Raw genomic sequence first — 26,187 nt, 5'->3', positions numbered from 1 at the left:
CATCCAGGAACCAAGAGTTTTCAGGACTAAGTCACCAGCACATGGTCTGCATGGCAGATTGCCCCAAACTCTGGTACCTACAGCTGCCATGAGGCCTGCAGCCAGGCAGATACACTGGCAGGGGATCAACAAGAGGGTTTTGATGAGTTCCCTCGTTCCTTACTCCCACCGCACCCCAGCCCACCATGTTGTATCAGAGATTCAGCGAGACCAACACGTTCTCCTGGAACTTTTTAACTTTGACTTATCGGGAGAGTTTCTGACAGGAAAATGTTCCACTGGAACATTTCTGACTAGCACTAATTAGCATTTTTTCTATTAGCTTTGTCCTGAAGGCGCCGTAATTTATGCCTTGGTGAAACACAATCACTTAATGATGGCTAAGAGTTGGACACTCCCCAGGTTTGAGGCATCCTTGCTTACCCTAAACAGAAAAAGGCTTACTCACTTGCAGAGCTTTACATACTTAACACAAGGAAAGAATGGCTGCCTGACTTTCTTGTGCTTTACCTGGGCATGGGCCCAACTGCGTTTTGCAATCAGTTTGCCTTAGGAAAAAGGGAGATTTTTCACTTGCAGGGCAGTAAAGTCCAAGCGACGTTGGCCTGTGTATGGCATGAGAGATGGACCACGCTCAAAGAGTTTGTAAGATAAATGGTAACAAAACAAGAAAAAAAAAAAGAGGAAGACAGAAATTGACCCAGGTGTCTTAAGTGTTCGTATTTCTTTACTATGCCTCTGCCATATGTCTGTATTTTAAGCTGAGCTTCTCGCTGAATCACAGGATAATTTAGGTGGTGAGAGACCTCTGGAGGTCCAGCCCCTGCTCAGAGCTAGGCTGACTTCCACATTAGATCAGGTTGCTCAGAGCCGTGTCCGGCCCTCACAGCGTGTAACGCTGCATAGGCGCACCTGAGCTGCACATCTGAATGTGTGAAATACGTCAGCTGCAGTCTGTCCCTCCATCCTTTCTCCCCGGCAAGCCTTTCTTTTGGAACAGCGTGTGAGCCAAGCGCAGAATAACAAGTCCCTGGCGGTCTCTGGGAAGCGGCTGCGAATGCTGGGCATATGGTGCAGCTTTTGCTGCAGCGAGAATACCGCTACAGGGTCTCCCAGGAAAGCAAGCAGCTATATTTAAACCACGCTTGTGAAATTCACATTGATATTCAGAAGAGAGGCTTCAACACCTCTTCGGTGGCTCAAAACTGCAGCAGAGGCAGGGTCGGGTTGGCGCTGGGGACCCAGGGTGGATGGAGGGTCAATGCAGGGTGACCAGGGAGGAGGAGACAAGTCAACGGGCACCAAGGGCAGTGGGGTTTTATTTCCACCTCCCTATGGTCCACTGGGTACATGCTAACACCACCGTCCATTTTTTCTTTTGCTTTAGGAAAATGTCTTTCACCTTATCGCCTGCATGCCCTGACACAAACTTCACCTTTCCTAGCAGGGACAAATGGAAAAGCTCTCGATGGAAAATATGAAAAGCTCTTTGGCCAGTCTGTGTGGAGAGCTGAGTTCAAAGAGGGTGGTGCCATTCATCCGGAGGGTGACATGCAGCGGCTGTGCAGAAGGGCAGATCAAAGCCAGAAAAGAGCCTGCCCCCCTTGGCCTTGTGGTTACCCAAACTCAGAGTGCTGCATTATCATCTTTTTTACAAGTACCCAAAGCCACATGTGTTTTTCCTAAGTTATGTATGCCTGTGGTTTTCAACGTTTCCTTTATGATAAGGATGACACTTCTGCAATGAATTGAAAGCAACAGTCTTGTTTTTCTTATCTCGTTTTGGTTAGCCCTAACACTTAGGTGAGCATCACCTCTAATCGGGAAATTTGTAACATAACGCTTATCGGTAACTGCGGAGGTGGTGCTGCCGAGACCTTACCAAAACTTTTATTCTGCCAAGTGTTCAACGAATGTGTAGGCAAAATCTCAAAGAGACAAGGTCATTCATGTGGGGGAATATACCAGGGACTTCCTTCTGCAATGAATCAAACCCACCAGATTCAAGGGTGACATTGTCAATACAAATGGCCTGGTTGTGGACATCTACGTTCAACCTCCAGTATCTAAGCGCCTGAATATGTCTTTCACTCATTTTCTGTCACCCAGAGAGTCTGGTCTGAAGCAGTCAGTTAGGTCCTCCATAATCTTCTTTGCTCCCAGTTGTCACCATAATACACAAAAATAATTATATATATATTCAGTCCAGCTGTTTCAGTGGAGTCTTTAACATTCCTATTTGTACAGCAGAGGTAACAAAGGGCAGAGTTAAGGTTAATTATCTGACTAGTTTCCTGACCTGTGATACAGGGCTCCCTGTACAAAATAATAATAATAATAATAATTTTGCCCAATATCAGCCCTTTCTGAAACTGAAACCTAGAGAGAATGGAGGGGTGGAAAGGAGAATGAGGAGTGATTTATTCATAAACACATCTGTGAGGAGCTTCCAAACTGCAGCTTCCACTCTTCAGTGTTTCAGGCACGTCCCACGGTGGCTACTGTAATATCAGAGGAATGCTTCCTTCTGCTACTGCTGCTAATCCGGGAGCAGTCACGTGGCTCTTCTATAATCTCTCTCTCTCCAAAAATTTGACTCTTAACCTTCCCTTGCTGCAGACATGATGTATATTCCATTGAAATGCTTCCAAGTCATAAAAGCACAAAACCCTGACCTATAAGCAAAACAACAACAGCAACAAAAAAGATATTTCTGAGAATAAAATTATGTGAGCTTGTAGGAAAGGGAGGAGAAAAATCGGACTTGGTCATATCTATTTGCCTCCACCTAGGAATTCCTTTGGAAAAAAACAGCAAAAAGTTAATCTGGGGAGAAAAAAAAGAAGAAAAAGGGGTTCTGAGGTGCAAATCAAAGAGGGGAACCAGCAGAAAAGATCGTTATTTATTTATTTCTGCTCATTTATGTGTTGGATGAAGCTGAAAGCTGCCAGATAGCTTCTTTTCGACAGCTTGAAGTTACTGTTGGGAACAGATCCATGTATGGAAGCAAAAGCAGAAAAGCACAGATAAGCTGAGATCCAGCTATGCAAACCATCTTTAGAGACACTTAAAGGACAAGCACCCCAGCTCCTTTCTTTCTGGTAAATTTAGAGACACTATCATATGAGGGTTTTTTCCATTCTGCTTTACCCACAACGGCTGAGACGCGGCTGGGGTAAGTGAAAATCAATTCAAGCTTTTCTTGGGAACACCTAGGTTTTTTGGTTAGAAAGGCATCCTGCGAAAACCCCGTAAATCTGGGGCTATGGGCTGGCTCTAACAGCGGCATAGCAGTCAAGCTCTCGGAGCGAGGAACATGACATATAACAGCTTTGCCGCTGGAGGGACAGAAACTTTCCAAGTGTCTGAAAGAGTCAAGAAAAAAAAAATTGGAAAACGGGTGTTTCATCGCTCGTGACGCGGGCTTGCAAGCTGACCCATGCTGGAGCCTTGGTGCACAGAGGGGCAGGAGGGATCTGTGGTGGCTCCCAGCGCCTGAGCCTTTTTGTGTCACTACTTAGAAAATTCTTAAAAATAGTCAAGGGGCTTTTTTTCTCCGGTCTGCCCTACTTTCGCTTTGAGATGTCCTGTTCGACGTGTGGCTTGAGCTGAGTGGACATCGGGAAGAGCCTGTTGTAAACGGCTGTTGTTTTTCTTGGCAGTCGGAGGCAGTTTCTCAATGTTTCTCTGCAGATTTGAGGTTGATTACATCCTGTGCGAGGATTTTTGGTATGGTTTTAACCGTCGTTATAGTGTTGTGAAAGTCGACCCCAGCGAAAACAGCTGTGTGCTATTGTGAATATTTCCAAAGCGCAGAAGTAATTGCTCTCCTTCAAACTCTCAGGGAAACATGTTAGGTCTGTGAGCCGGGCATTGGCAAAAAACAAAGTATACCCTTGGCAGAAAGGTTTTCTTCACTAAAGTGTTTTGTTACACGGAACACACACACACACATTAAAAAAAAAAAACTCTTTTTGTAGCCTTGGCTCCAAATTGTGTTGCTTTTGGATGGTACAGTTAAACACAAGATTTTTCTTTAAATGCTACAGAATGGCACTTGCATATCAGTTTGTGTGCTTTCAGGTGTTATAATACAGTATTCATACTCCCACTACAAAGTGCTAGGTAAAGCTTTCTCATTTTTCAGGTGGTTAATAGACTGGAAAAAACAGTAGAGCAGGTGAAGTGAAATTACACAGAAAGAACTGAACATAATATCAGGAATATGACTGAAATTGTCAGAGATTTCCAGAGATGTGATGACGGATGATTGTAAAGGGAAATTACTAGACCACAAATGTCATAAGCATTTCTATTCATGAATGAAAATGCTTTCCCTTGTCATTACATAAGGCGAACATAATGGGAGCGTTTGCTTGTAACTCCATAGTAGTCTGTGCATACAGCCCCTTTTCCCCCTTATTTAGCAAGCATTTCCATGGATATTCCCACAGTCCTTGTTTTCACACTCACTGAGTTGCACATCTTCCCTTTGCCTGGTGTCTTCTCGTGCAGTGGAAAGGAAATACTCACAATTAGGCTGAGATTTCTCTGTGCCAGGCTAACTTTTATTTTTTATGACAAGTACATATCACTTCTCTATAGACATGCGAGTACAGAAATGAATCCTCAACTGATTGTGGCCAATAGCTTTTTAATTGCTATTGAGCCAATAGAAAATGATTTTTTTATACATATATATTTTTGCTATTACAATAAAAGGACGCTTCTGCCTTCCTTGCTTACTGGGATTGCTTCCATTTTCTGTTTGGCAGAGCTGCCCAAGAGCCTTGCAAATGACCCCTCCTTTGTGTGCCCCTCCGTGAGAAGCAATATCAGGCGGGCTGTGTTATCCCTAAGGTTTATTACTGTTATCAGCACACTAGCTGTTATTAATATTTGCTGTTGATTAGTCATGGGTATTGCTGGTATTCATTTGGTCCTTCGTGTGAAGCTGACGGGATTTCACTCCGAGACACTAGGCACGAATATAAATAGGCAAATCGAGTGCTCGCAGTAGTATCACTACCGTGTTTTTTGCAAGCAACTAGTCACGACGAGCGCTGCAGCCTCCGAGCATCCGCCGTGAGGTCCTCCCACGCAGCGTTCCTCGCTGGAGCAAGTGGAGGAGGAAGGGGGAGCCCTCCTCTTCCTCACCATCAGGCCCAGCTCGGTGCTCGTCCTTGCAGGCCACGGGCAAGGGGAAGCTGCCTCTGCCACGAGGGCACTTGGAGTGAGCAAGGACGTGCTGTCATGGTGCCTGAGCACAGTTTCTTGTGTGAGGGGAAAAGTCATGCTTGTGGTGTGAGGTATGCCCGAGGAGAGACAGTCCTCGACATAAATCACACAGAGGAGGGCTACAACGTGAAGTCACTCGGCAAAGATTTTACAAACTGGCTCCGACTCGCAGCGATCCCAGTGTGCATTCTCCCCCTTCCAATGACTTCAACGTTTTTATGGTGATTCCTTGAAGGATGGAGTTTGGAAACCACCTCTGTCTTTTCTCTAATGAGTCAGAAGATTGGAGCAGATTCTGGGGACACATTGACAGACTGATCCACTTCCCTGGCCAGATACTTTTTATTGCCTTTGTTCTAGGACAAAGGGTTTATAGGCTAGCCCTGCCCGTTCCCAGCCTTGACACTTGCAGACCCATTTGCCAATTCAAATCCGGTTTGCCTGAGGAACCGAGGCCTGAAAGAATGTAATGTTGCAAAAAACAGCCCATGAAAATGGGAAGCTGTCTTATTTGACTTTCTTGTTCCCAAAACACTACCTCGCTTTTCTCTTCTCTTCGTCTTCAGGATAAGGGACAATGATCAACCTGGGGAAGGTTTTGCTAGAGGACTCACAAACCCAGGCACTCCTCCAGAAGGAATGATATTTTAGGAAAATTTTGAGTTTGCAGGCTGTGAATATTGCCGTGTGTCCCTTGGCACTCGCTGCTTGCCATCTCATGCATGGCTGCACAAATCCACCCAGCATCTTTTATGCACATGTGGCCACAATACTTTTGCGTAAGAATAGAACTTCATGTGGAAAATGAGAATACCTCTACATATCTGTGCTTTAGAGAAAATGCACTGCCATTTATTTATTTATTTATTTATTGGTGTCACAATACTAAACCGTGAGCCATTCAGCTTCACAGGCTTTTTCCTCTTTGTAAAACTTTGGTATAAAATAGCTGACTGCACAGTATGAAGAGATGAGTAAATCACCCTCAGCTGGTCTAAATCCAGCTGTCCATTTTGGTCACTTAGAGACATGAACTACTCCTAACTTTCCATCCCATGACATGAGTTGCCCTTAATGCCTTTAAGTGACACTGAGCTTTCAGGTACTCAGGGTCTCACCAGCAAACTGAGCCATAGTGTTACATGTGTGGATGAAGGATACCACCTGGTAAAAAGACTACATTTCTAGGTCCTCCCCTGCTACACGAGGTTTTGGCTGAGGTTAAGGCGTTTGGGGTCAGAGTTTTTCCATCTAAGATGCACAGGTGGATTTTTCTAGAGAAAGAGGTGGGAGAACTCTAAGTTAAGAGGAAGGAAAAGCCAGAAGAAACCATGCACAGACACCTGCATGGTGGAAGGGCTTTGCCTAGAGGTGGTGAGGTCACGCACGTTGGAGAGGACCTTGCTGTCACCCAGCGTTTAATCCTATGAACAGAAGGAGGTTTCATTATCGCCCCCTCTCATCCTCTGATCTTCCATGTACTGCTATGGTAGGAGGCAGCAAAATGACAGCTTTACGCAGTGCTGGTGTTTTCTGCCAATTTACAGGCAAATCAGGCAATTTATGAGTTGACATTCATTTTTGAATTCATTCTTTAAGGAACTCAGTATTTTTCTGGCAATGCATGGGGGAAAAACATGGCAAAACAATGCAGTAAGTCTGGAGGTCTTCAAAACTCAGTTTATTCTTATCTAGGGCTCCAACCGTTGCTGTGATCTAATCACAATTGTATTCTTATTGCATAGGGTCACTGCAGGGCAAAGCAGAAGTTGTTTTGGTTTCCATACTTTAACATATTTGGATTTCTTTTGCATTTAATGCTCAACTTCCTCCTGAGTTTGGGATGTTTGCTTTTAGGATCTTTCCCAAATCCCTGGAATGCTGAACTCTGACACTGCAAACATGAAGTGCAGGTTTCAGTTTCTGATGTCTCTAGCTGGGCCTTTTCCAAATGTGTGAGCAGAGAAGAGCCACGCGTTGCACTTCAGAAAACTCCACATTTGTTTCCTTCAGCAGAAAGGTGGGCAGAGGTAGGAGGGAGACACTCACAAAACTGGGATTCCAGAAAATACCTGGATTTCAGGAAAGGTACAGTGTGAAGACACGTGCCCCTCACTTAACAGTGATTAATGGCTTGTCTGTGAATACCCAAAGAAGACAAACACTCCAGAGCTTCTTCTGCCAATGAGTGCTGTTTGGGTATAGACTTTTTCCACACTTGACTGGAGTCTTCAGTGCTTGGGTTGTTTTAATCCCCATGGGAATATGTTATACCACACGAGGTGTAAAGCCTTTTTCCTGCCCCCCAGTCTCCCGCTGCTTTCAAGCCCTTCATCCTGTTCAGGATGAGTTTCATCAGAGGTTTTGTCCCTGGGATCTTTCCCAGGTTGTCCTGCAGACCGCAGCATGCCCTGGAGGTTGCAGACTAATCCCATATGACACCAGCACACACCATTTCCTGCTCTCTCGGAGAGTTGTCCTTCCTTTTGCTGGAACATCGACTTGGCTTGTTTTTCTTTTCCTCTTACATAAGCAGAAGCGGGGAGCTGGAGGAAAATGTGAAAATGGAAAAATAACGACATGTATTAAGTACAGGAATGTGGCCTGCACAGCTACTGCTGCCTTTCTATCCCCACCACCAAGGCTTACTTGAGTCCCTCTTGGAAACCTTTGCACGTCGGATGCTCCCATTTTGCTTTCTTCTCTACTTTGGGGTGTACTGGATACCTTCTTCTGCAGCACGACTGGATTGGGGTCGTGGTGTCATCTTTGTCAGCTAGATAGATCGCTGCAGCCATGCGCAGGGGGAGAAAGGGCACTGCTGCCTTCCTGGGCTGCCTGCAGAGCCCTCAACCCAATGGCAGGTGGGCTTGGATCTTCCAGTGAAACCCACCTGAAAGTGCTCCTCCAGGCAGCGAGGTCCCCCAGGCTGCAGGGAGATCTGACAGACACCAAGTTTGGTCCGAGAGATCCAACAAGCATTAGGAAGTAAGGGGCAGGGCAGGGGCCTGGTGGAGGCTATACAGGGGGCTGACCCACTGCGTTTCAAGCAGGGGCTCAGGGTGTCAGGCCTCGGGCAGAGGCCTGCATGATTTCTGAAGCAGCCAAGAGGTTGTGGTTGGCCATCTGAGGCAGCTCTGGCTACTCCCAGCTTTCTGCACAGGCCTAGGGTTTGACGGACCACTCTTATCTCTTGCCCTGCAACCTCTTCACCCTTCCAAGTCAGCGTGCTTTGATGCCTGTGTCCAAAATTAGCAACCCACAGCAAGGTTTGGGCTTTAGACGGGGAACACAAGGCCCATCCCTCCGGAACAGCCTGCTCCCATGCTGACTGCCAGCACCAGCGATCGCCAATCCACACACTGGAACAAGAAAGCAAAAGGAAGGTGACATCTCCTCTCCTGGTGTCTAATTCACAGCCTATTGCTTTGGCTGCAGTTTGGTAAGCGTGACATTAAAAATGCCCGGCGTTTTCCCTTTGGCTTACAGAACGGCTCCAAGCAGAGGCCTCGTGCTTTTGCACTTGGATGCGGCAATAAACATTTAGATTTGCTGCTAGTGCACTGGGGCTGCCAACATGTACACAGCAAAAGTAAAACCCTTCCTGTGGCCGCAGACCACAACATGCTAGCGATCCGTGGTATTATCCTGTTATTTAGTGAGTCATTGTCGCTGCTGAGAAATACACACAGTCAAATAAGTTGCTAACAATAACACTGGATGTGAGAGACAAGTGTTTGTTTTACTCTGGCGTAACTTATTCCATATGGTCCTTTAAAGCATGTTAAATGTTAGGTCACTTCGGCCCGCCAAATATTATTCTAAGATGACCTCCTGGATTTAGCCAGCTCTTCAGAGCATAGCTATTTGAAGCGAGGCTCCAAAAGCATCTCCTGTCAAGGGTGAATGCCCAATTCAGGAGCAAGACAGATGTTCTGGATTGCCCCATCTTGAGCTGGATAAGTAGGTCTTCATTCCTACTGACTGTCCATAATAACCATGTTTACTGCTGCTCTGCTGCCTGCTGTGAGAGCTTTCAGATGTCAGCCACGTGTTATACCGATGTTCTAGCACACGGCAGAAACCCCACCCTGACTAAGGGGTTAATATAGGTTTAACTTCCAGAATTTACCTCCCTTTTATGTCTTTCAAAATTGCAGCTGAGCCAAGTCTTTGTGGAAACATTCTAGCTGGCCTTCCAAATCTTCTTGGTAGTGTCAATTCATGCTGTAAAAAGACAGATATACAGCTGTGAAAGATGTTCTCCTCGAACTTTCTGGCTATTTTACCCAGAGGTTTAGCACCAAAAAAAAAGAGCCCCAGCACCACAGCAGACCCTTGCATGATGTCCTGCGCTTCTGTTGCTGCTGCATTCTGTGCTTGACCTAGTCCACAGAACAGCTTGGAAAGCAAATGGATTTTAAAAGTTTCTCTCATTTTGAAAGAGAGAACCACTTTTTGCGGAAAATAGATGCTCCAAGAAACAACATTTCCTTATCAAAGAAGAAAAAGCCTTTTACTGTCTGTCAGTGAAAATATGCTTAGCGGGCAATGACATATCTGTTCAGCAAACAACCTTTGAGTAAGATTCAGGACAAGTCATGAGTACTTCATAAAATGAATCAACGCCTTTCTAGACACTTGAGAGTCTCCATTTTAAAACTTCAAAGACCCACCTGAGGATCCATAATTTGGTCACAGTCCTTGCATTTTCAGAGGCTGGGACAAACCTGTCTGGATGTGCACCTTGTTCCACGTGTGCCTGGTGGATGAAAATGCCTGCAGGTGTACCTCCATGGTGGGGCACTAGAAAACCTTTGGACCTTGCAGATTAAGGGGGTACCTAGTTTAAATCTTTGTACTTTAAAAATAGCCAAGCAGGCTATTTTTAAGCATGTTTTGATGCACAAACCTAGAGGAATGCTACAAAACAGGACAAGTCTGTAAGCATTTAGAGCTGTGCCACTACTCGTGTTTGCTAGTCATTTTCTGTCCTTGTTGATAAAAACATACCCGACTTTAACATTCTTCCCTTTGAAACAGACAGTGTGATTATCTTGAAATGTGCCTTGATGTATGCAGCCTACGGAAACTTACAGAACAAGACAAGCTTCACGACTCCAACCTTAATGAAGCTGATGTTTCACTGCCACAGCTAAGAACTGGGCTGAACAACAGCCCCTGCCCAAGAGGTCCTACGTATGGTACTTGCTTTATTTTATGTTCTGTTTTTGTCCCTTCTATTCCTCCCAGGTCCTGCTTCTTTACCAAGTTTATCTCCTTCCAGACAAGCCATCCACCCATATTTACACTTGCCTTGCTGGCCCCAGGTTTGCTGGCTGTATACACTTAGTTCTTACTCACCATATGGTTGCCTTGGTAATTTCTACTTCGGCCAGCAATTAAACTAGTCCCCTGCTTTTCTTATATCCAGTGTTTCTCTTTTCTGCCATTTTTCATGCTGCTATCTGGTTAGGATTGTAACTGTCCAGGAATAGGCAGCTACATATATATTACTCCTCTTTTTGTTGTTAGCAGGGTCTGGTGGCTTCTGCCACCATTTCATCATGATGCATCTTAGGTAGCCCTAAGTCAGGGTTAGTCACCTGCATGGATGTCACTTTGTCCTTGCTCTGGAGAATGTCCTGGTGCTGCATTTTGGGCAGGGGCAGGCCATTTGTGTGCGTTCCTCTGCTTGTAGCTGGCAGTGGGACAGGACGGAGAGTGAAGGATTTGAGAAGGACCAACACAAGCCCAACACAAGCCTTCCTGCACCACCAGCTCCTGAGAGCATCTGGATAAGCTTCAAGATGTGAATGTGTGCACACAAAAGGCTATCAGAAGAGGTTGCTAAGTGAGTTAATGACGCACGTCTCCTGCTTGTTCACCTGTCAAACACACCTTCCTGATGAAATGATGCTGGGAGCAGGGCCACTGACACTCAATCTGGAAAGAGGCTTGCTCATCCAGGTCTTAAAACCTTCCCATGACTTCTCCCTCTCTGCAGACAATCCAGCTGGCTACACCATTACTATTGTGGCTAAAAATCCTACCCTCATTTCAAACTTCAGGCTCCCTGGCTGTTGTTTAACCTCTTGACTTCTTATCTTATTGACAGTAGGAGTGGGAGACATCTATTCCTTCGGCTTTATGAGGATATGTCTTCTCTTAACGTGATAGTCTGAGTTCCTGCAATGTTTCCTCTTGGATCAGGTCTTCTAGATCTCTCACTTCTCTCATTTCTTCCCGCTGGTGGCTCTGCAGCTGCTGCCCACCTTCCTAACGCCACTGCTCATATAAATACAGCTGTTAACTCTGGAGTCTACTGATGGCAAGTAAAATACCAGACACTGTTAACAGCCCTGGCACAAATACCAGAAATAGCACACTGGTGTCTTGAAGGTGGCAGCATCCAGAAGCTATCTTAGTGTGCGTGATGCACGTGGAAGGGAGCTAAACAAAGGATGAAAACCCTGGTGGGGCAGGAGGTGCAGCAGCAGCTAGGGTTCAGAGCCGGGGCACGTGTGAATCCCGAGGTCCCTGCTCTGTTCTCCTCCCTGGTCTCCAGCCTGCACATGCACAAGTGCCGCAGCAGCCTGCGTTCCCGGACTGACAGCTACGTACAGGAAACTGTCTCACTCGCTGAAGAGATGGGGAGCGCTCGCAGGAGAGCAAGAGTTCATCTGAGTAAGCACAAACACAGAGGGAAGAAGTCGGGGCTTGCACAATCTGAGTTAGGAAACATCTGCACGCATGCGCACGTTCACACACACACACCCCCCGTGTCCCTCCTGCGCTCACAAACCCGGGAGCACAGCCTCACAACCCAGGCCGTTTCGCCAGGAGCACGGCTCCCCACATGAGCAGGAGATTTTCGCAAGAGACCTGGGGGTTTCTGACCAAGAGGTGGGTGGCAAAGTACCAGCTTCTGTTGTGTTAAGGCACCGTGCAATCTGGAAAGCCGTGCAGAAGCCATTGGGCTCTGAACAGCTTTGGAAGAGGCCGGGTTTGAAACTCCAGGTGGGGAACAGGGCTGGCACGTGACAACATGGGGGATTTGAATGGAGAACACAGCCTCACAAACAGTGCGGTTTCATTTCTCCAAAGTCCCAGCCTCATCTCCACCCCAAAAACAAAACAAAACAAAACAAAACAAAACAAAACCATAGCCATTAGGTTATCTGTAAGCTAAATCTGCTCTTCTTCTCCTTCTCCCCTCTCTGTTTGAGACGAGGCAGGGCTGAGGCAGAGGAAGGCAGAGTTGGAGCAGCAAAGAGGAAAGGAAGATTTCAGGCCACCCTGCCAGCACAGCACCGGTTAGAGCCCCTTAGAGGGAAGACCAGCTAGCTTCCCTTTAAGAGAAGTCATTTCACATCCTCTTGTCTAATGGGCTTGGTTTTTGCAAGGTGCTCCAGCTGCTTTCTCAGCTCGGAATATATAAATAAAATATAAATAAGGTGCTCCGAAGCAGCTGAGGTCAGTCCCTTCTTGCTTTTAATGAAAAGGTCTCTTCTCCCTGGAGCACCCAGCCTGGCTCAAGGCTGGCAGACTGATGGTGCAGAGGAGGCCAAATTACCTTCATGACCAGGGGCCGCAGCCAGAGCCATGCTCTACGTCTGATTTACCCCTGGTCGCCCGCTGATGGCCATGGGAGCATGGCATTAAAATCAAATGAGGGATGTGGCCTCGTGTGACACTGGAGATGCCGAGGAAACATCACACAGTCTTCAGCTGGCAATGCACAGCTTTCCAGGTCTTGCCACATCGCCGTGGTATTTGTGCTTTGTTTTTTTCTTCGAGTCCCAGCTCCTAGAGGCACAGGGTTACATGCCAATATTTCATCTCTCTCATTATTTTTTTTAACTCCCTTCTGGTTACCAAGTAAACTGGAAAACATGAAAACCCTAGGTTTCGAAAACAGAAGGCAAACCCAGAGAACACACCATTCGGTTACATTTTAATTCTGGTTTTGTTTCACTGGGGGGAGAGGAGGGCTTTTTTTTTTTTTCTTGTTGCTCAGCCAGGTTCTCTCCTGGCCAGGGCAGGCTTGGGATGGCTGTGAAAAGAGCTGGTGCTTCAACCAGGGAGTGCTCGTGCCTGCCCCGTTTTAGTGGTGTCCCAGAGCTGGCACACTGCTGCTCCGGGGCCCCTTGCAGGATGCTCTTCTGGAGGCAGCTGAGTCCCCAGGCTATTGCTTTCACTGGGAAATTTATTTCAATTAATTGACCTTGCATCTGCATTTCTAGTTCCTGTATTCTGCAGTTTTGTAACAGCTAAAGTTTTTTTTTATTTTATTTTTTTATTTTTGGTGGGAAAAGATGTTAAGGGACAGACAGTCAAGCAGGGGACATCTGGTCCTTCGTTTTCCAGTGACTCAGGCTAGGAGGCGGTTTTGGCCTGCGGAACAGGGACAGGAGTGAGATGTTGGTGCTGCTGAGACAAATGACAGCTGCCAGAAGGCTTTTGAGTTTCTACTCAAAGGAGAAGTGAGATTCTGGGGCTGCATTCAAAGCGTGTGTCTTGTTTTGCTCACTAGACGTTTGCAAAATAATTGCAGCCCTCCCCGTTCCCAGGCTCCCTAATTCCATCCCCAGACCCTACAGCTAGTTCTGCTTTCAACCCAGCCAGGTGGTTTCCCGTGCAAAGACCTTCTTTGGTCTGCCACACATCAGCCCTTCCTCCAGGAAAAAGCTCTCCCAAGCTGTTGAGTGCTCTGCCCACCGATGGGTGCTCTGGATTTATTTAAACCTCTGTGAAACGTGGAGTAGAGCAAGTACTCAGGGGAAAGCTTGCGAGTGGCACAAGCAGAGTTTCTCAAGTTACCTCTGCAGGCTCCCAGAGCATCACAGTGAGAGCAAACCACAAGCTGCCAGTTTTTTCACAGACTTACCCAAATGCCCTCGCTGAGTATTGCCTTCTCCCTGGGTCTTAGCACTCGGTTTTCCAGGGGTAGAAGACACCTTCGACATCTAAGCCCTCTGCCTGGCCGATGGACCACTGCTGTGTGTTCAGAGCTCCCCAGGATCATCAGACCTCGGACTGTAACAGATACGGTGAAAGAGCTGGAGAGCTTAAAGAGAAATATAAGGTGTACAGCACAGAGCTGCCCTTCCTACTCACCGCCGTGTCCCACGCTGCCCCTCACATTTCTAAGTGCCTGATTTATCCTCCAACCAGCAAAGGCTGGTGTGAAGGTGACAGTGAAAGTGAATGCTCAGACTGCTGGAAACTATGTTTAGAAATATCTTTTTTGGAAATACAACTTGCAGGGATCTCCAGGTCCCTGCCAAGAACATGCAGAGGGGAGCCAGCGAAGGTTCAGTGGGCGCGCGCTCAGGGCTGCTGCAGCGAGGAGTGGTGACAGATGGATGGCAAGACAGAGGTGACATCCCATCTGCTCCTGCAGGATATCCCTGGCATCTCCTGAGGGACTCAAGGAAAGCAAGGACGGAAATGACTAAGCACTAACCGACGAGGGCTCGCTGGTTATCCTCCAGCATTATCCGTACCCACAAAAGCTGGAGCAGAAGCCCAAGCATCCCACCGAGGGGACGCTCCAGATAAGGCCAAGAAAGAGTGGTGGGACAGATGATCCTGCTGTGTTTGGGCCGAAGGCTGCCCTTTCCCTGGCCCCTCATCTCTTTTACAGGGAATTTAAGGCAGGAATTTCCCACACAAGAAATATCTAGGGGGTTGTGACCCACTCCTCTGAAGCATGCAGGAGTTCACACATCTTCACAAAGTACTGAGCAGAGAACTGGCCTGCACCATTCTGTCCTGTAGGCTCTGCAGCCCACTAACTCCTTTATTTGCAGGGAGGGATTGTCTTTCTGCTCTGCGTACGTAGACAATACCCAGAAACCTCCTCCAGCGACTGCAGAGAGATGCGGGCTGCTGTCGGAAAGAGCTGTGGGTGTGCATGAATGAATGAATGAATGAACCGTTCGTTAGCACCGGCATGAGAAGCTCCATGATTTTGTGACTGCAATTAGTGGTTGTAAGTGTGTTTGCAATGGTAGGTGTTCACTTGCATGGCTGCAAAGAGAGACAGGGAAGGAAAGGGAGATACTCCCCAAGTTAGACTCTTTCTTTCACAGCCCAGCTCCACCTTTCACTTGGGGACTTTGAAAAACAAAGGTCTGAATGTGCCTGGAAAGATGTGTGAGAGGGTCTGGAGAGTGGGGGGACATCTTCTGCCAGCCTCTCGGCCTCACATCCCTCCTAATCAAGAACTTTCCTAGCAGATGAAGGCAGCTGTGCGGTACGGGTGGGATAACACCACATCTCCTTTCACCTTTTCTGTCCCATATGGTTAAAGTTGGGCGATACAAGGCAGGGGGGATTGCATGGGCTAGCGAGCACCACCACGAATGCTGACAGGCTTTGGTTTTCTCCAGCCCCTGTTCCACAGATGTCCCAAAACAACCTTAGGCTGGAGCAGCCTTCCCGAGGGTCTGGGCAGGAGGCACTGGGAGAGAGGAGCGTGCCCGGGGGCAGGCAGGGAGAGGCGGGCTGGGGAAGTGCCTGGCTTTTCGGGGAGCATCTCACCAGCTAGCAGAGCCAGCGTCCTGGTGCTCCCGAGGAGTTGTGCGCCGTGATCAGCGAAAGAGCTGGGAAGTAGGTCAGCAACACAACCGAGGGAAACGGGGAGCTTTAGGGAGAGCTTCACGGCTGACAGCTAATTAAAATCTGAGCCGCACTGCTTACCGTTGCAGCGATTAGATTTCAGCGTGTGGGGCAAGGAGCATCGGCAGGGATTGTGTTTGCTGCGAGCGAGCTGGTTTCCTTGTGCAGCGCCCTGCGTCCCGCAGCTGCTGCCAAACCAAGCACCAGGGAGACACAGCCAGGTCCGGAGCCGGGTCTGGTGCCCCGTTTAGTTGTGCTCCCTCTACATCAGTCACCCTGGTGGGAAAATCGAGTCCCATCCAATTACCACGCGTGGCCAGATGCAACTGTGTTCTTCCCCTGAAGAGTTTAAAAGCGGTGAGGCTGACAGTCAGTTAGCTATTGGACACAAAAAAGTGTCTTCTCTAAGCCAAGTGATTCGGAAATTATGTTCACCCAGCGTGTAGGCAATAAGCTTTTAAAGTGAGACCAGAACTACATACCGATCGCAGCTGTAACGCTAATAACAGCTAGCTGGCTTGCTGGTTCGTCACCTCATCACAGAGAGCTTTAAAAAAGGGTGTTGTGATGTTATCCGTGTCCGACACCAGATCCCAACCAAAGAAATGTAGTTTCCCATCCCTGCTGGAAGAAAATGGTGATGCGGAAATGTCACCCTCCCCACCAGAAAAGAATGAAATAAAAAATTTAAAAAAAAGAAAGAAAGAAAAGCACAAATGAAGTCCACAAACAAGCCGGTGGCGGCATAAATTACAGGTGGACTAGATGAGGGGGAGAAGGGGTAGGACGGGGCAGGAGCTGCAGTAGTGGCTCTGCTTCTCCTGGGTTCATGTTGCACCTGAGCAGGAGGGCCACGCAGGGTCGCCGGGTGCTTGTGGCTACCAGTGCAAGGGTTATTAGCTTTGGTCCTATTTTAAGTTTCTAAACTCACAGTTTTGCCTGGAGGGCGAGACAACGGGTTCATCTGCTCCTTGCTGGAGCCAGCGGAGGGTGGAGGAGCTGCTCAGGCGCGGCGGCAGGGGAATTGCCCACAGGAAGGGCACTTGGGCCAACCTGAGGTGCACCAAGTCCGTCTCTGCTGGGCTGTCTGGGGCTGCTGGCTTCCCGCGGGGCCTCCCAAACCCACTGACCCTCCTGTGGGGACAGGAGGCTCAGAGGGTTCAGGGGCTGGCCTGGAGGTGGCCAGAAACAGGTCTCGGGAGGATGCTAAATGATCTGTATGCCCCTTGCCTGTCACCCTACAGCCCCACGGCACCCACTGCCCTCTGCAAACACCATGATGCTGGGGATGCGAGGGGGGAGCTGAACCCCAAACCAGGGCCCTTTGGGACACCCCAAGCCTGCTGCCTCCCCACAGCAGCAATGGGGATAACACGGGCACCCCTGGCACCATCCTTCCTGGGGCTTCCTAACCCAGGGCTGGGGGAAGAGGAGGGCGTACGGGGGGGCAGCGCCTGCCAGCAGCTCCCTCTGTCCTGCAGGGCGCAAATGGGGTCGGGCTCGCCCCGGGAAGCTGCAGGGGGCAGGATCGGGACCCGGGGTCAAGCGGGGCAGGGCTGGGGGCTGCCCCAGGCAGGGCGGGCAGGGAGGCCGGGGGTGGGTCCGCAGCCAGCCCAGCCTTTCAAAGTCCCTCGCTCCGAGGAGGAAATCGGGAAATATTTCCAGCAACAGCAGCAGCAGCAGGAGGAGGAGGAGGAGGAGGAGGGCCGGCGGTTTTCTCCCAGCCCCCGGAGGGATGCGGAGGGAGAGGAGGCTGCCTGCGGGGCGGGCTGGCTGAGCGCATCCCGGGGGCTGTGCGTGTGTGCGCTCCCTCCATCCCTCCCTCCCTCCCTTCATCCTCCCTCCCTCCCTCCCTCCCTCCCTCCTCCTCCTCCTCCTCCTCCCGCCCGCCCTCCCGCCGCCGCAGCCGCGCACCGGGGCTCCGCCACCCCGCGCCCCGCCGCGATGCCCCGCCGCTGCTGAACCGGCTCCGGCTGCTGCCCCCCCCCCCCCCTTCTTCCCTTCCCCAACCCCCCCGACAGGTAGGTCCGCGACCCCCCGGCCCTCGCCCTGCCCGCCCCGGCATCGGGGGGGCTGTATGGGGGGGTCTCCGGTACCGGGATGGGGGGAGGCGGGATGGGGATGGGGAGCCGCTGGGGGATGCCGCTGTGTCCCCCCCCCCTCCCCGGCCCGGGAATGCTTTTTGCAAGCCAGCCGCGGTACCTTTAGGCGAGGCGACTGGGGCTCGCCTCCCTCCCCCGCCGGCCAGTCGCGACATGTCGCGACGGGAGGCGCGCCTGCAGGGAGAGGGGTGCCTCCCCTCGCCCCGAGGGTCGAGCGTGCGGGAGCGGGGAGGGGGCTGGAGAGAGCCGCCCCCCCCCCCCCCCGCCCTCCTCCGGGGGTCTTACGGGCATCTTCCCCCGGGGGGAGCCGTGCCTCCGCCCGGCGGGGCTGGCGGTGCCCGCAGCTGGGCTGCCTTGCCTCCAGCCCCGGGGGGTTCTGCCTCGAAACGGGTGCCGAGGCGAGTGGTCAGAGGCACCTGCAGCCACGCCGAAATCCCCGTTTCCCTCCCCGAGCGGCTGTGCCTTCCGAAGAAGGGCTGGCGTTCAGCAGCGCTCATCACGTAGGCTTTGTCTAGGTGGAAGCATGGCTGGGGCTCTTCCGTCATCGCGAGTTTAATTCTTTCATCGTAGCCTTGTTGCTTCCCTCCCCGCCGAGCCGTGCCAAGCGCTCGGCTCTGTCTCCGGGGCGAAAAGCGAGCGGCCGAGACGTTGGAGAAATGCAGCAGGCGCTAGGGAGAGGACCCGAGCCTGGAAAGGAAAGCCGTAGTAAAACCACAAGGTCACAGGCGTGTGGGTGCGAGTGGCTGATTTCAGGGCTCCTCTTGCCGGCGCTCCGCTTGGAGCCGTTCCTCTCGTCCCGGGTGCTGGAAAACCGGGAGTCAGGCGATGCAAGTGGGGGCCGAGGGAGGCTGGGGTCCCCTGGGCACTCTCCCGGTGGTGTTCTCGTGCTCTTTCTCGCCGCCCCGAAGAGAAGAGGTGTGCTTTTTTCCAGAAAGGGGAAGGTGGGATGCTCGCACGTTGGTGTGGTGATGGCAGCCAGGAGAAAACAGCTGTGCTGTGTGGCTGGGGCAGTGGGCATCACCAAAGAGAGGCAGCTGTGCTCGCTTGGGTGCATCTGATACATGTCTCCTTCTCACCTTTTTCTTCCAGCTGGTTCTTGAAGAGCAGCTTTGCCCCTTTTCTAGCATTTAAACCCAACAGGGGCACAGCCAAGCATTTCTAGAGCCAGAACCCACCAGTCAAGCCATGACCCCCCCCCAGCATCTCCCCAGGAAAGTTGAATCCTCTCATACCCGCCAGCTCTGTTTCTCTGGAAGCATAAACAACTCCAAAGACAATGCTGGGGAGCTGGGGAGCTCAAAGCTTCTCCTGAACCAGGGTTTGCATTCAAGATGTTTGAGGATGCACTCACTCTTTATCCTCGCATCCCTGAATGCCAACATCAAATAGCAGTGATAAGCCATGGAAATTTTGCCTGCTTCTTCTTACCCAACTCTCACTGAGCTTTTTGAGGTCTTTGGTTGTAAATTGCTCCTGAGATGTCTGATCTGGGTCTGCCCAGGCTGCAGCAGGTTTGCTCTCTTGGCACTGCTGTACCCAGCACGGCGTGGACTTGGCTCGTGTCCTTGCTCTCAGGAGTCCCCACAGCACCGTGATGATGCCACATGGGCACATCCATTTCTTTTACTGTCCGGACCTTTCTTTGGGGGTGTGCTGCTCTGCTCAGGACCGTCAGGGTTGCAATTTCCTGGCATCGCACCTAGGACAGAAGTTGGTTTTCTGTTCTATTGCTGGGGCCATACAGTCCTCCTGGCTTTTGGGGGAAAAGCCCCTGTTCAGCATCCTAATGAATCTCATGCCTTGTAATAAAGCCCAGCGTCCTCCAAGGTATGGGCATCTCCGGAGGACCAACCCATTCCTCTTGGACAACACAAGTGGCGTGTGATACGGGTGCTGTGGATAACCTGGAGCAGCCCATGTGCTGGATGCCATGATCCACACGTGTTCCTAGCTCACGGATATCCCGGCTGTGCCTGGGTCTGCAGCGGGGTGCTCGGGGTGCTGTCAGGACTATGGCATCCCACAGGGGCTGAGCTCCTGCCCAGTACATGAATGGTATCTCTCCAGCTCTTTTCAGGAAGCCCGTAGGGACTTGGCTTTCTCCACTATCTCTACCCCTCTGGCAAGTTTAGCTGAAATTGGGGGGAGAGGGGGGGTGAACAGACAGACAGACAGACATGGAAAGTGTGATTTCATACGCCTGGCTTCCTAAGGAAACCTGGCTACAAATAGAAGTGAGATTTGCTGCTGTGAAGAGCTGTTGGGGAGCCGCAGGAGGTGGATGAGGTGGGGGTTGGAGGGGTGGTTAACCCTGCTCTGGAGGCAGGTGGCCCAGGCCCTGCATGCCCGGGGGCTCAAATTGTCTTTCCTGAGATCTGGCAGTCTAAAATCCATGTGTCTGCTCGGCTCCGGTGTCCGGCTCCCTCTAGAGTCAGCGGTGCGAGCCTCTGGGTGATGACCACCCTCCACCAGCCCGGGCTGGACACACAGCTGAGGGATGGAGACACCCAGCTGATGGATGGAGCGTGCCACGGTGGCCTCCAGCCCAGATTAAGCTGCCCCAGCCCTTTCCCCACACACATGCCCAGGGACGTCTCCCAGCTCTCCATCCCCGGATAGGCGCGGGGAGGTGGGGAAAGAGGGGAGCTCTGCTCTCTTGAAGCCTTCTGCTCCTTCCCCCCATAGAGCCCAGGAGCACATCCCACCACGCAGGTGACCACCCCGGAGCTACCAGCCCAGGGGACAAACGGGCACAGGCAGGCAGAGAGGAGAGCAAGCCCTGTTCTACAGAAGCCCTAGGATCTGGGCAAATGCTTCCTTCCCAGCCTACTTGGGAGTGCAAGGTTTGTTAGCGATGTTTTATCCTCCCAACAGTCATTTTACAGAGAAATTGGATGCTTCTCAATAAAGACAAGACAAAAAAAAAAACAGGTGGTAGGGATAGAGAAATGATCTGGAGACAGCAGCAACAAGGAGGAGAGATGTTAAAAAAAAATACAGCGCAAAGAATTAAGAATTAAGAATTTCTCCCTTGCTTCTCGTTTCCTGGCATTTTCGTCTCTGAGCTCGTGTATCGCAGAGAAAAGAGACAACTTGCCGCTCAGCCTCGATGCATTAAAAGGCAAAGCTGGAGTCTCCATGAAAAAAAAAAAAAAAATCCAAGCTCAATCTCTACAAGCTGCCCCCAAATTCAACCAATCTGGCTGAAATTTTTTATGGGGGCTGATTTATTTTCTCTATTTATCTGTTTATTTTGGAAAGTTGCTGGGGAGATTGTGGGAGGGGATTGGATGCTGCATGCAAGAGATAGATAGGATACTTGGAAAAATCAGTTGCGGACTGATAATTATTCTAACTTTTTAATGTCCTTTACAGAAAACAGTGTGGCCTGGTGTGTATTTTACTCGATTGGCTTCATGGAGGGCTCATGCCTCTGACTATATTTGGAAAGGTTTTGATGGGTTTTGTACTGATGCAATCAGGATGCTGACGGCCTGGAAATCATTTTCCTGATGTGGAGATCCAGAGGGTCATGGGCAGGGGATGCCAGCAGTTTCGGAGTGACAGAGCTGGGTGGAAGGAAGAAGGAGCAGGGCTGCGAGCCAAGGGCTTTCCAAGCTGCCTTTAAAGTGCCATCGCACTCCGCTGCCCTGCGTGGCAACGTGGCTTTTGGACACCTCAGCTTTCCTCCACGGATCCAGAGGTCCAGCCAGCGTGGCATTCATCTCTTTCTCTTGCTGTCATGGGTAAAAATCACAGCTGGCAGGAGCTACGTTTTACCAAAGCTGCGCCACGGGGCAGTGTCCAGATCAGGGCTGTTGGCATCCTCTTTGTGTCCCTCAGCTGCAGGAAGCTGCACCTAGGCTCTTGGCTGATTTCCTGACTGATGGTCAGAGACCAGTTGATTTGTTGGGGCTTTTTTTTTTTTTTTTTCCTACAGTCATCACATCTTTTCCCAGTGCAGGGTTTGCTCAAGCCATCCTGCTGTGAGGCAGATTGCTGCTTTCAACGAGGCGCAGGTGTACAGGCTCCAGCGTGGCCGGGAAGGGTCAGAAGGAGGTGGAGAGGTGTTAGCCTTCTGGAGACAGGGCTTTGGGTACAAGTACACTCGTGCAGACGGGGCATGCAAAGCTTTCTGCAGGAAAACTGCTCGCATTTAACTCTTAGGTGCTGCTCTCCTTCAAGAGAACCTGGGAAAGGGGTGCAGGGATTTGGAGAGCTCAGGTCTCAGAGGATGCAGCTCCCACCTTCCGCGCACCCGTGACAAAACATGGGGACACTCTCCCATACAGGCTTGCAATAAATTCACTGTAACCATGCTTATTGTGGAGCTGATGTCGTAGTGGGGTAGGCACAGCCGGGTGGCTGTGGTGGCGGCTGTGACGGTGTGAAGGCTGCTGCGTTACAGCTGCTCTGTGTTGCGGAGTGCTTGCTGTCAAGTGATGGAAAGATAATTCCCCACGGAAAGTCTCTCTTTTTGCGTGGCCACTCCTTCCTCGTGAGCCCAACCTTTCCTGCCCAAGCCCTGTAACGAAGGCAGCCAGCCTGGAGGTGGTTTTTCAGCGCACTGAACAGCGATGCTGCTACCAGCCTGTTGCAAACGGCTGCGAACTTCATCACACAAAGGTGCAGAAAAGCAGCAGGGAGGGTCTAAAAGTGGATACGGCCCGGGTGCCGTGCCCAGATGGGAGTGGGACTTTTGGGAGGCTGCTGCAAAGGAAAAGCTGTGTGTTGCTGAAGCGCGGAGCAGCTTTCAGGCTGGCTTTGCTCGCAGCATGCAGCCAGCCTGGAGGAGAGCTCCTTCAGCCTGGAGGAGCTCGTGGCAGAGCAGAGGCTAAAAGGCTGCTCTCTCCCCATCTGGCAGCTCCGGAGCTGGGGGGCCAGAGCACGAGCTGGCAGCAGGAGCTCTCTCCTACCAGCTTGTAAAGCCCAGGACTAGGGGAAAACCTCAAGCTCCCTTCTCCAGACAGAAGGCAAACATCTCTGCAGCCCTCTTAGCCTTGCTGCAGGCAAGAACTGGGATTTTACAGCACTGAAGGCTGGAAGAAAGGCTGGCCAAATGTCCCTTGGCTGGGGTCTGGATCTAAACTGAGCTTGCCTCAAAGGGACCATGCAGCCCCTTGCAGGCTTTCTCTTGTGACTGCAAAAGCAGCTGCTGGCACTTTGGGGAGCTTCTGGGAAGTGAGCTGGGGGCTGGCTCTGCTGGCTAGCTCCAGCTCTACCTGAAAGCCTCCAGGCAGCCGGATCCGGGGGAAAAAATGAGCTTTGGGTCTGCCCTGTGTTGTAGGGTTGATGCTTACGGGCAGGGCTGTGCTGATCCAGGGTGGTAGCTTGCAGTTCGTCACCACACGTGTACAGCCAGCTCGTGCGTTTGCTTTTCTTGTTGATGGCCTGGCTGGGAAATGCAATTGAGACACCTTAATGAAAAGCTAACAAAGTTGGCTTTGAAGGGAAGGCTGGCATTCTGGTAGCCTTGCTTCTCGTTAGAGAATAATATGAATGATTTGTCTGGGAATATTCCTACTGCTGGGTTTGCAGCAGCCTGCTGACCATGGGCCGAGACCCCATGCAAATGCCAAGCAAGAGGGTCTCCAGGGACCGAGTTGTTTATTTTGGACTGTGCAAATAAAGAAACACTGCTAATTTTATAGCAGCTGCTTCTCAGAGAGATTTGGAGTGTCAGGCTCTGGTTGTGTATGCGTAGCCAGCATGTTGTGACCAAGCATTTTCTAACCCTCCATAATTCCTGAGCCTGCTGCTAATAACGCTGATTATGAATTGGTTCCAGTAGGAAGGGTGGGGGGCACCCGAATGTTTTTGATGACCACACTGCAGAATGTTGGAGAAAGTCCAACATAGGGTTGCTGGATGCTATGGCCACTCAAAGAAGGTTGCCTGCACATTGCCAAGGCTGGTGAGTTTTTCCTTATTAAGCTCCAGCCCTTCTCCACCCATCTGGGCTCTCCAGAAAAGCTCCACGTCTCTTTTCTCCTGCTGTCTCAGGGAAAAATGTTGTTTGTACACGGAGAGCTGCATGGAAAGGCCAGAAAGATGGATTGCTCAGATGCAAGCCTCTAGGCCTTTGTTCCTCCTGTTTAACGAAATATGGGACTTGATTAAAAAAATATATATTTGTGTTAGAATGTTTGAAAGGGAAGAACATGGCAAATAAAGTTCAAGTGACTTATTAATCTGATTTAGTGAGTAGTTTTTTTTTTTTCTGGCTGAGACTTCCAGTGCTCAAATCCTTTTAAGACTGCAGAGTTGGTCCAAAGTATGATGGGACTCTTCTATTCTTTATGACCTAAATCAGTGACCCAAAGCATAATATTTTCTCTAGAACCATCTGTTTTCTCCTCTTGCCAAGGGGATTTCACAATGCCTGGTTGCTCTGAATAATTGTACATGTGCAAGGATCTGACTTGCCACAGGGAGAAAATTAACTGAACAAGGGCAGGTGGATGCTTTGAGTTTCCTATTGATTGAAACTACTACCCTTTAGAAAGAGAGGGTGAAGAACCACAGAGCTGAGTAATATTTTATGCCCACACTAAATTTTTCTTAAGCCTACATATTTTTGAAATTAATTAATTAATTAAATGCTTAAGAGTTATCTGGGATAAATAGAGTAGATACCAAGCCAGCTTGTGTTTTGACAGCCCCTTTATCAAACATCTCCAAGAGTCGGTTTGAAGCAGAGTGAAACACAGTCGGGATTACAGATGTTGGGTGACTAATTAATGTTTCGGCTAAACTTCAATGACCATGAACGCACATCTGTTTCAACTTAGCTATCTGCAAAATGGCATAAAACAAGGTACTCTTCTTTGTAAACACCATGTTTTCATTTATTTTATACTTAAGATCTGTAAGCAATGACTAGAGCCTTCATTCTGGGAAGCAGAAGGTGTCTAGGGACTGTGACTTGGGGAGCAATGTTTGGGGTTTCTGACTCCAGCAGCAAGAGCTTCTCGTAGCATTAGCAGGATTTCCGATGCGAACAATTCCTGTATTCTAAATTGAGCTTCATACAGGAGACACGCTTTTTCTTGTTCATCTTATCTGTTCTTATCACCCAGCTCTCTGAATTGCTCACTTCCTGCTCGGTGTATCTTTTGCCTTACTTAATTAGAAAATTGGGAGGGGGCTGCTGCACAGAACAACAATTCCCAGTGAGGAGATGCCATTTACATATAACTGTCTTAATATATTTTCAGTATTATTCTTCCCTCCCAATAATCCCACTACAGCATTCTTCAATAAAAGCAAATCGAGCGGAGGGCGTTCATCCATCGTTACAACATCTCTTTAAGGAGTAGATCCCGTAACGTGGGTGCAAGATGGTACTCAATCCTCCAGACACTTCTTCCTTTGCATACAGCCTGTCCCTGCATAACGAGCCCCTGCCCTGATGAGGAGGGGTGATTTCTGCATCATAAGGAGAGGGGCGGTGGTGATCAGGCACTCCTTTTCGAGGAGGCGTTGGTGTGTCCCTGTTGGAGGGTAAATGCTTCTCCCTGGGAACGACTGGCTGTACGCTTGCAGTCAGCAGTGCTGGCTCGGTAGCAAGCCTGGTTCCCGGCTGTGCTGAGAAACAAGACCTCTTTGAGAAGGAAGAGGGAAGGTGAGCTTTGCCATCCCGTTGGGGTCACATCTAAGCACAGGTGACAGCTGGGACGCTGTCACTGGATGCAGCCTTTAGTACAGATGGGCTGGTCTGCAGCTCCAAGCGCGTGCAGCTAAGCATCTGGCACTAAGGGACAGTCGTGGCACTGAGGGACAGGGCTTAGTGATGGGACTCCATAGGTCAGGTTGGTGGCTGAACATGATGATCCTGAAGGTCATTTCCAATCCAGATGATTCCGTGATTCTGTGATCTCTTGGGCCCGGCGCTGTGTTTACTGGAGAGCAGGCAGATGGCAAATGGTGGGGCAAGACCTTCCAGGTATTACAGAGATGTTGCCTCTGCCTCCTGCTCATGTCCTCATCTCTGGCATGGACCTGAGAATATTACCCCTCTCTTAAAAGCTGTTATCTTTCATGACTCGGCTCTTCTTGGTTTTGTTTCTGGGGTGTTGTTTTCTTTTTACGAGCAAAACCTGTTCAGCCTTCTGTAGGCTTCAGCAAGGTAAAGGTATCAACATGCTCGTTTTCCTCTCTTCATAGAAACGTTTTTAAGTACTATGTGATTAAATTAACTTGGAATGGAGAAATGTAGTAT

At 49.9% G+C, this 26,187-nt stretch overlaps 1 protein-coding gene and 1 long non-coding RNA gene across 9 annotated transcripts in view; one reads left to right on the top strand and one right to left on the bottom strand.

Moving 5' to 3' along the window:
- The first annotated feature begins 3,020 nt into the window (after nucleotides 1-3,020).
- Nucleotides 3,021-26,187, top strand: part of SLC8A1 (solute carrier family 8 member A1) — a 108,485-nt gene continuing 85,318 nt past the window's right edge. For 3 of the 8 annotated variants that reach the window (XM_080584606.1, XM_080584604.1, XM_080584605.1), the window contains exon 1: nucleotides 3,021-3,175. Coding sequence is in view for 3 of the 8 variants with exons in the window: in XM_080584603.1 (XP_080440729.1) it covers nucleotides 12,098-12,144 (47 nt within the window). In the remaining 5 variants the exon portion in view is untranslated. Of the gene's footprint in view, nucleotides 3,176-12,009; nucleotides 12,145-16,819; nucleotides 17,886-26,187 lie in introns of those variants that run through there. The other 5 variants (XM_080584610.1, XM_080584603.1, XM_080584608.1 and 2 more) reach the window with 5 other exon arrangements.
- LOC308191786 lies at nucleotides 13,181-21,843 on the bottom strand. The gene is made up of 3 exons (XR_013948275.1): nucleotides 18,067-21,843; nucleotides 14,129-14,277; nucleotides 13,181-13,635 (listed from the first exon to the last, which is right to left on the bottom strand). It is a non-coding gene; the product is annotated as an uncharacterized lncRNA (long non-coding RNA).

Source organism: Anser brachyrhynchus (assembly GCF_964034855.1).
Source record: "Anser brachyrhynchus genome assembly, chromosome: 3".
Classification (NCBI taxonomy): domain Eukaryota; kingdom Metazoa; phylum Chordata; class Aves; order Anseriformes; family Anatidae; genus Anser; species Anser brachyrhynchus.
The sequence above is the reverse complement of the archived record's forward strand: the minus strand, read 5'-3'. Positions and strand labels throughout refer to the sequence as shown.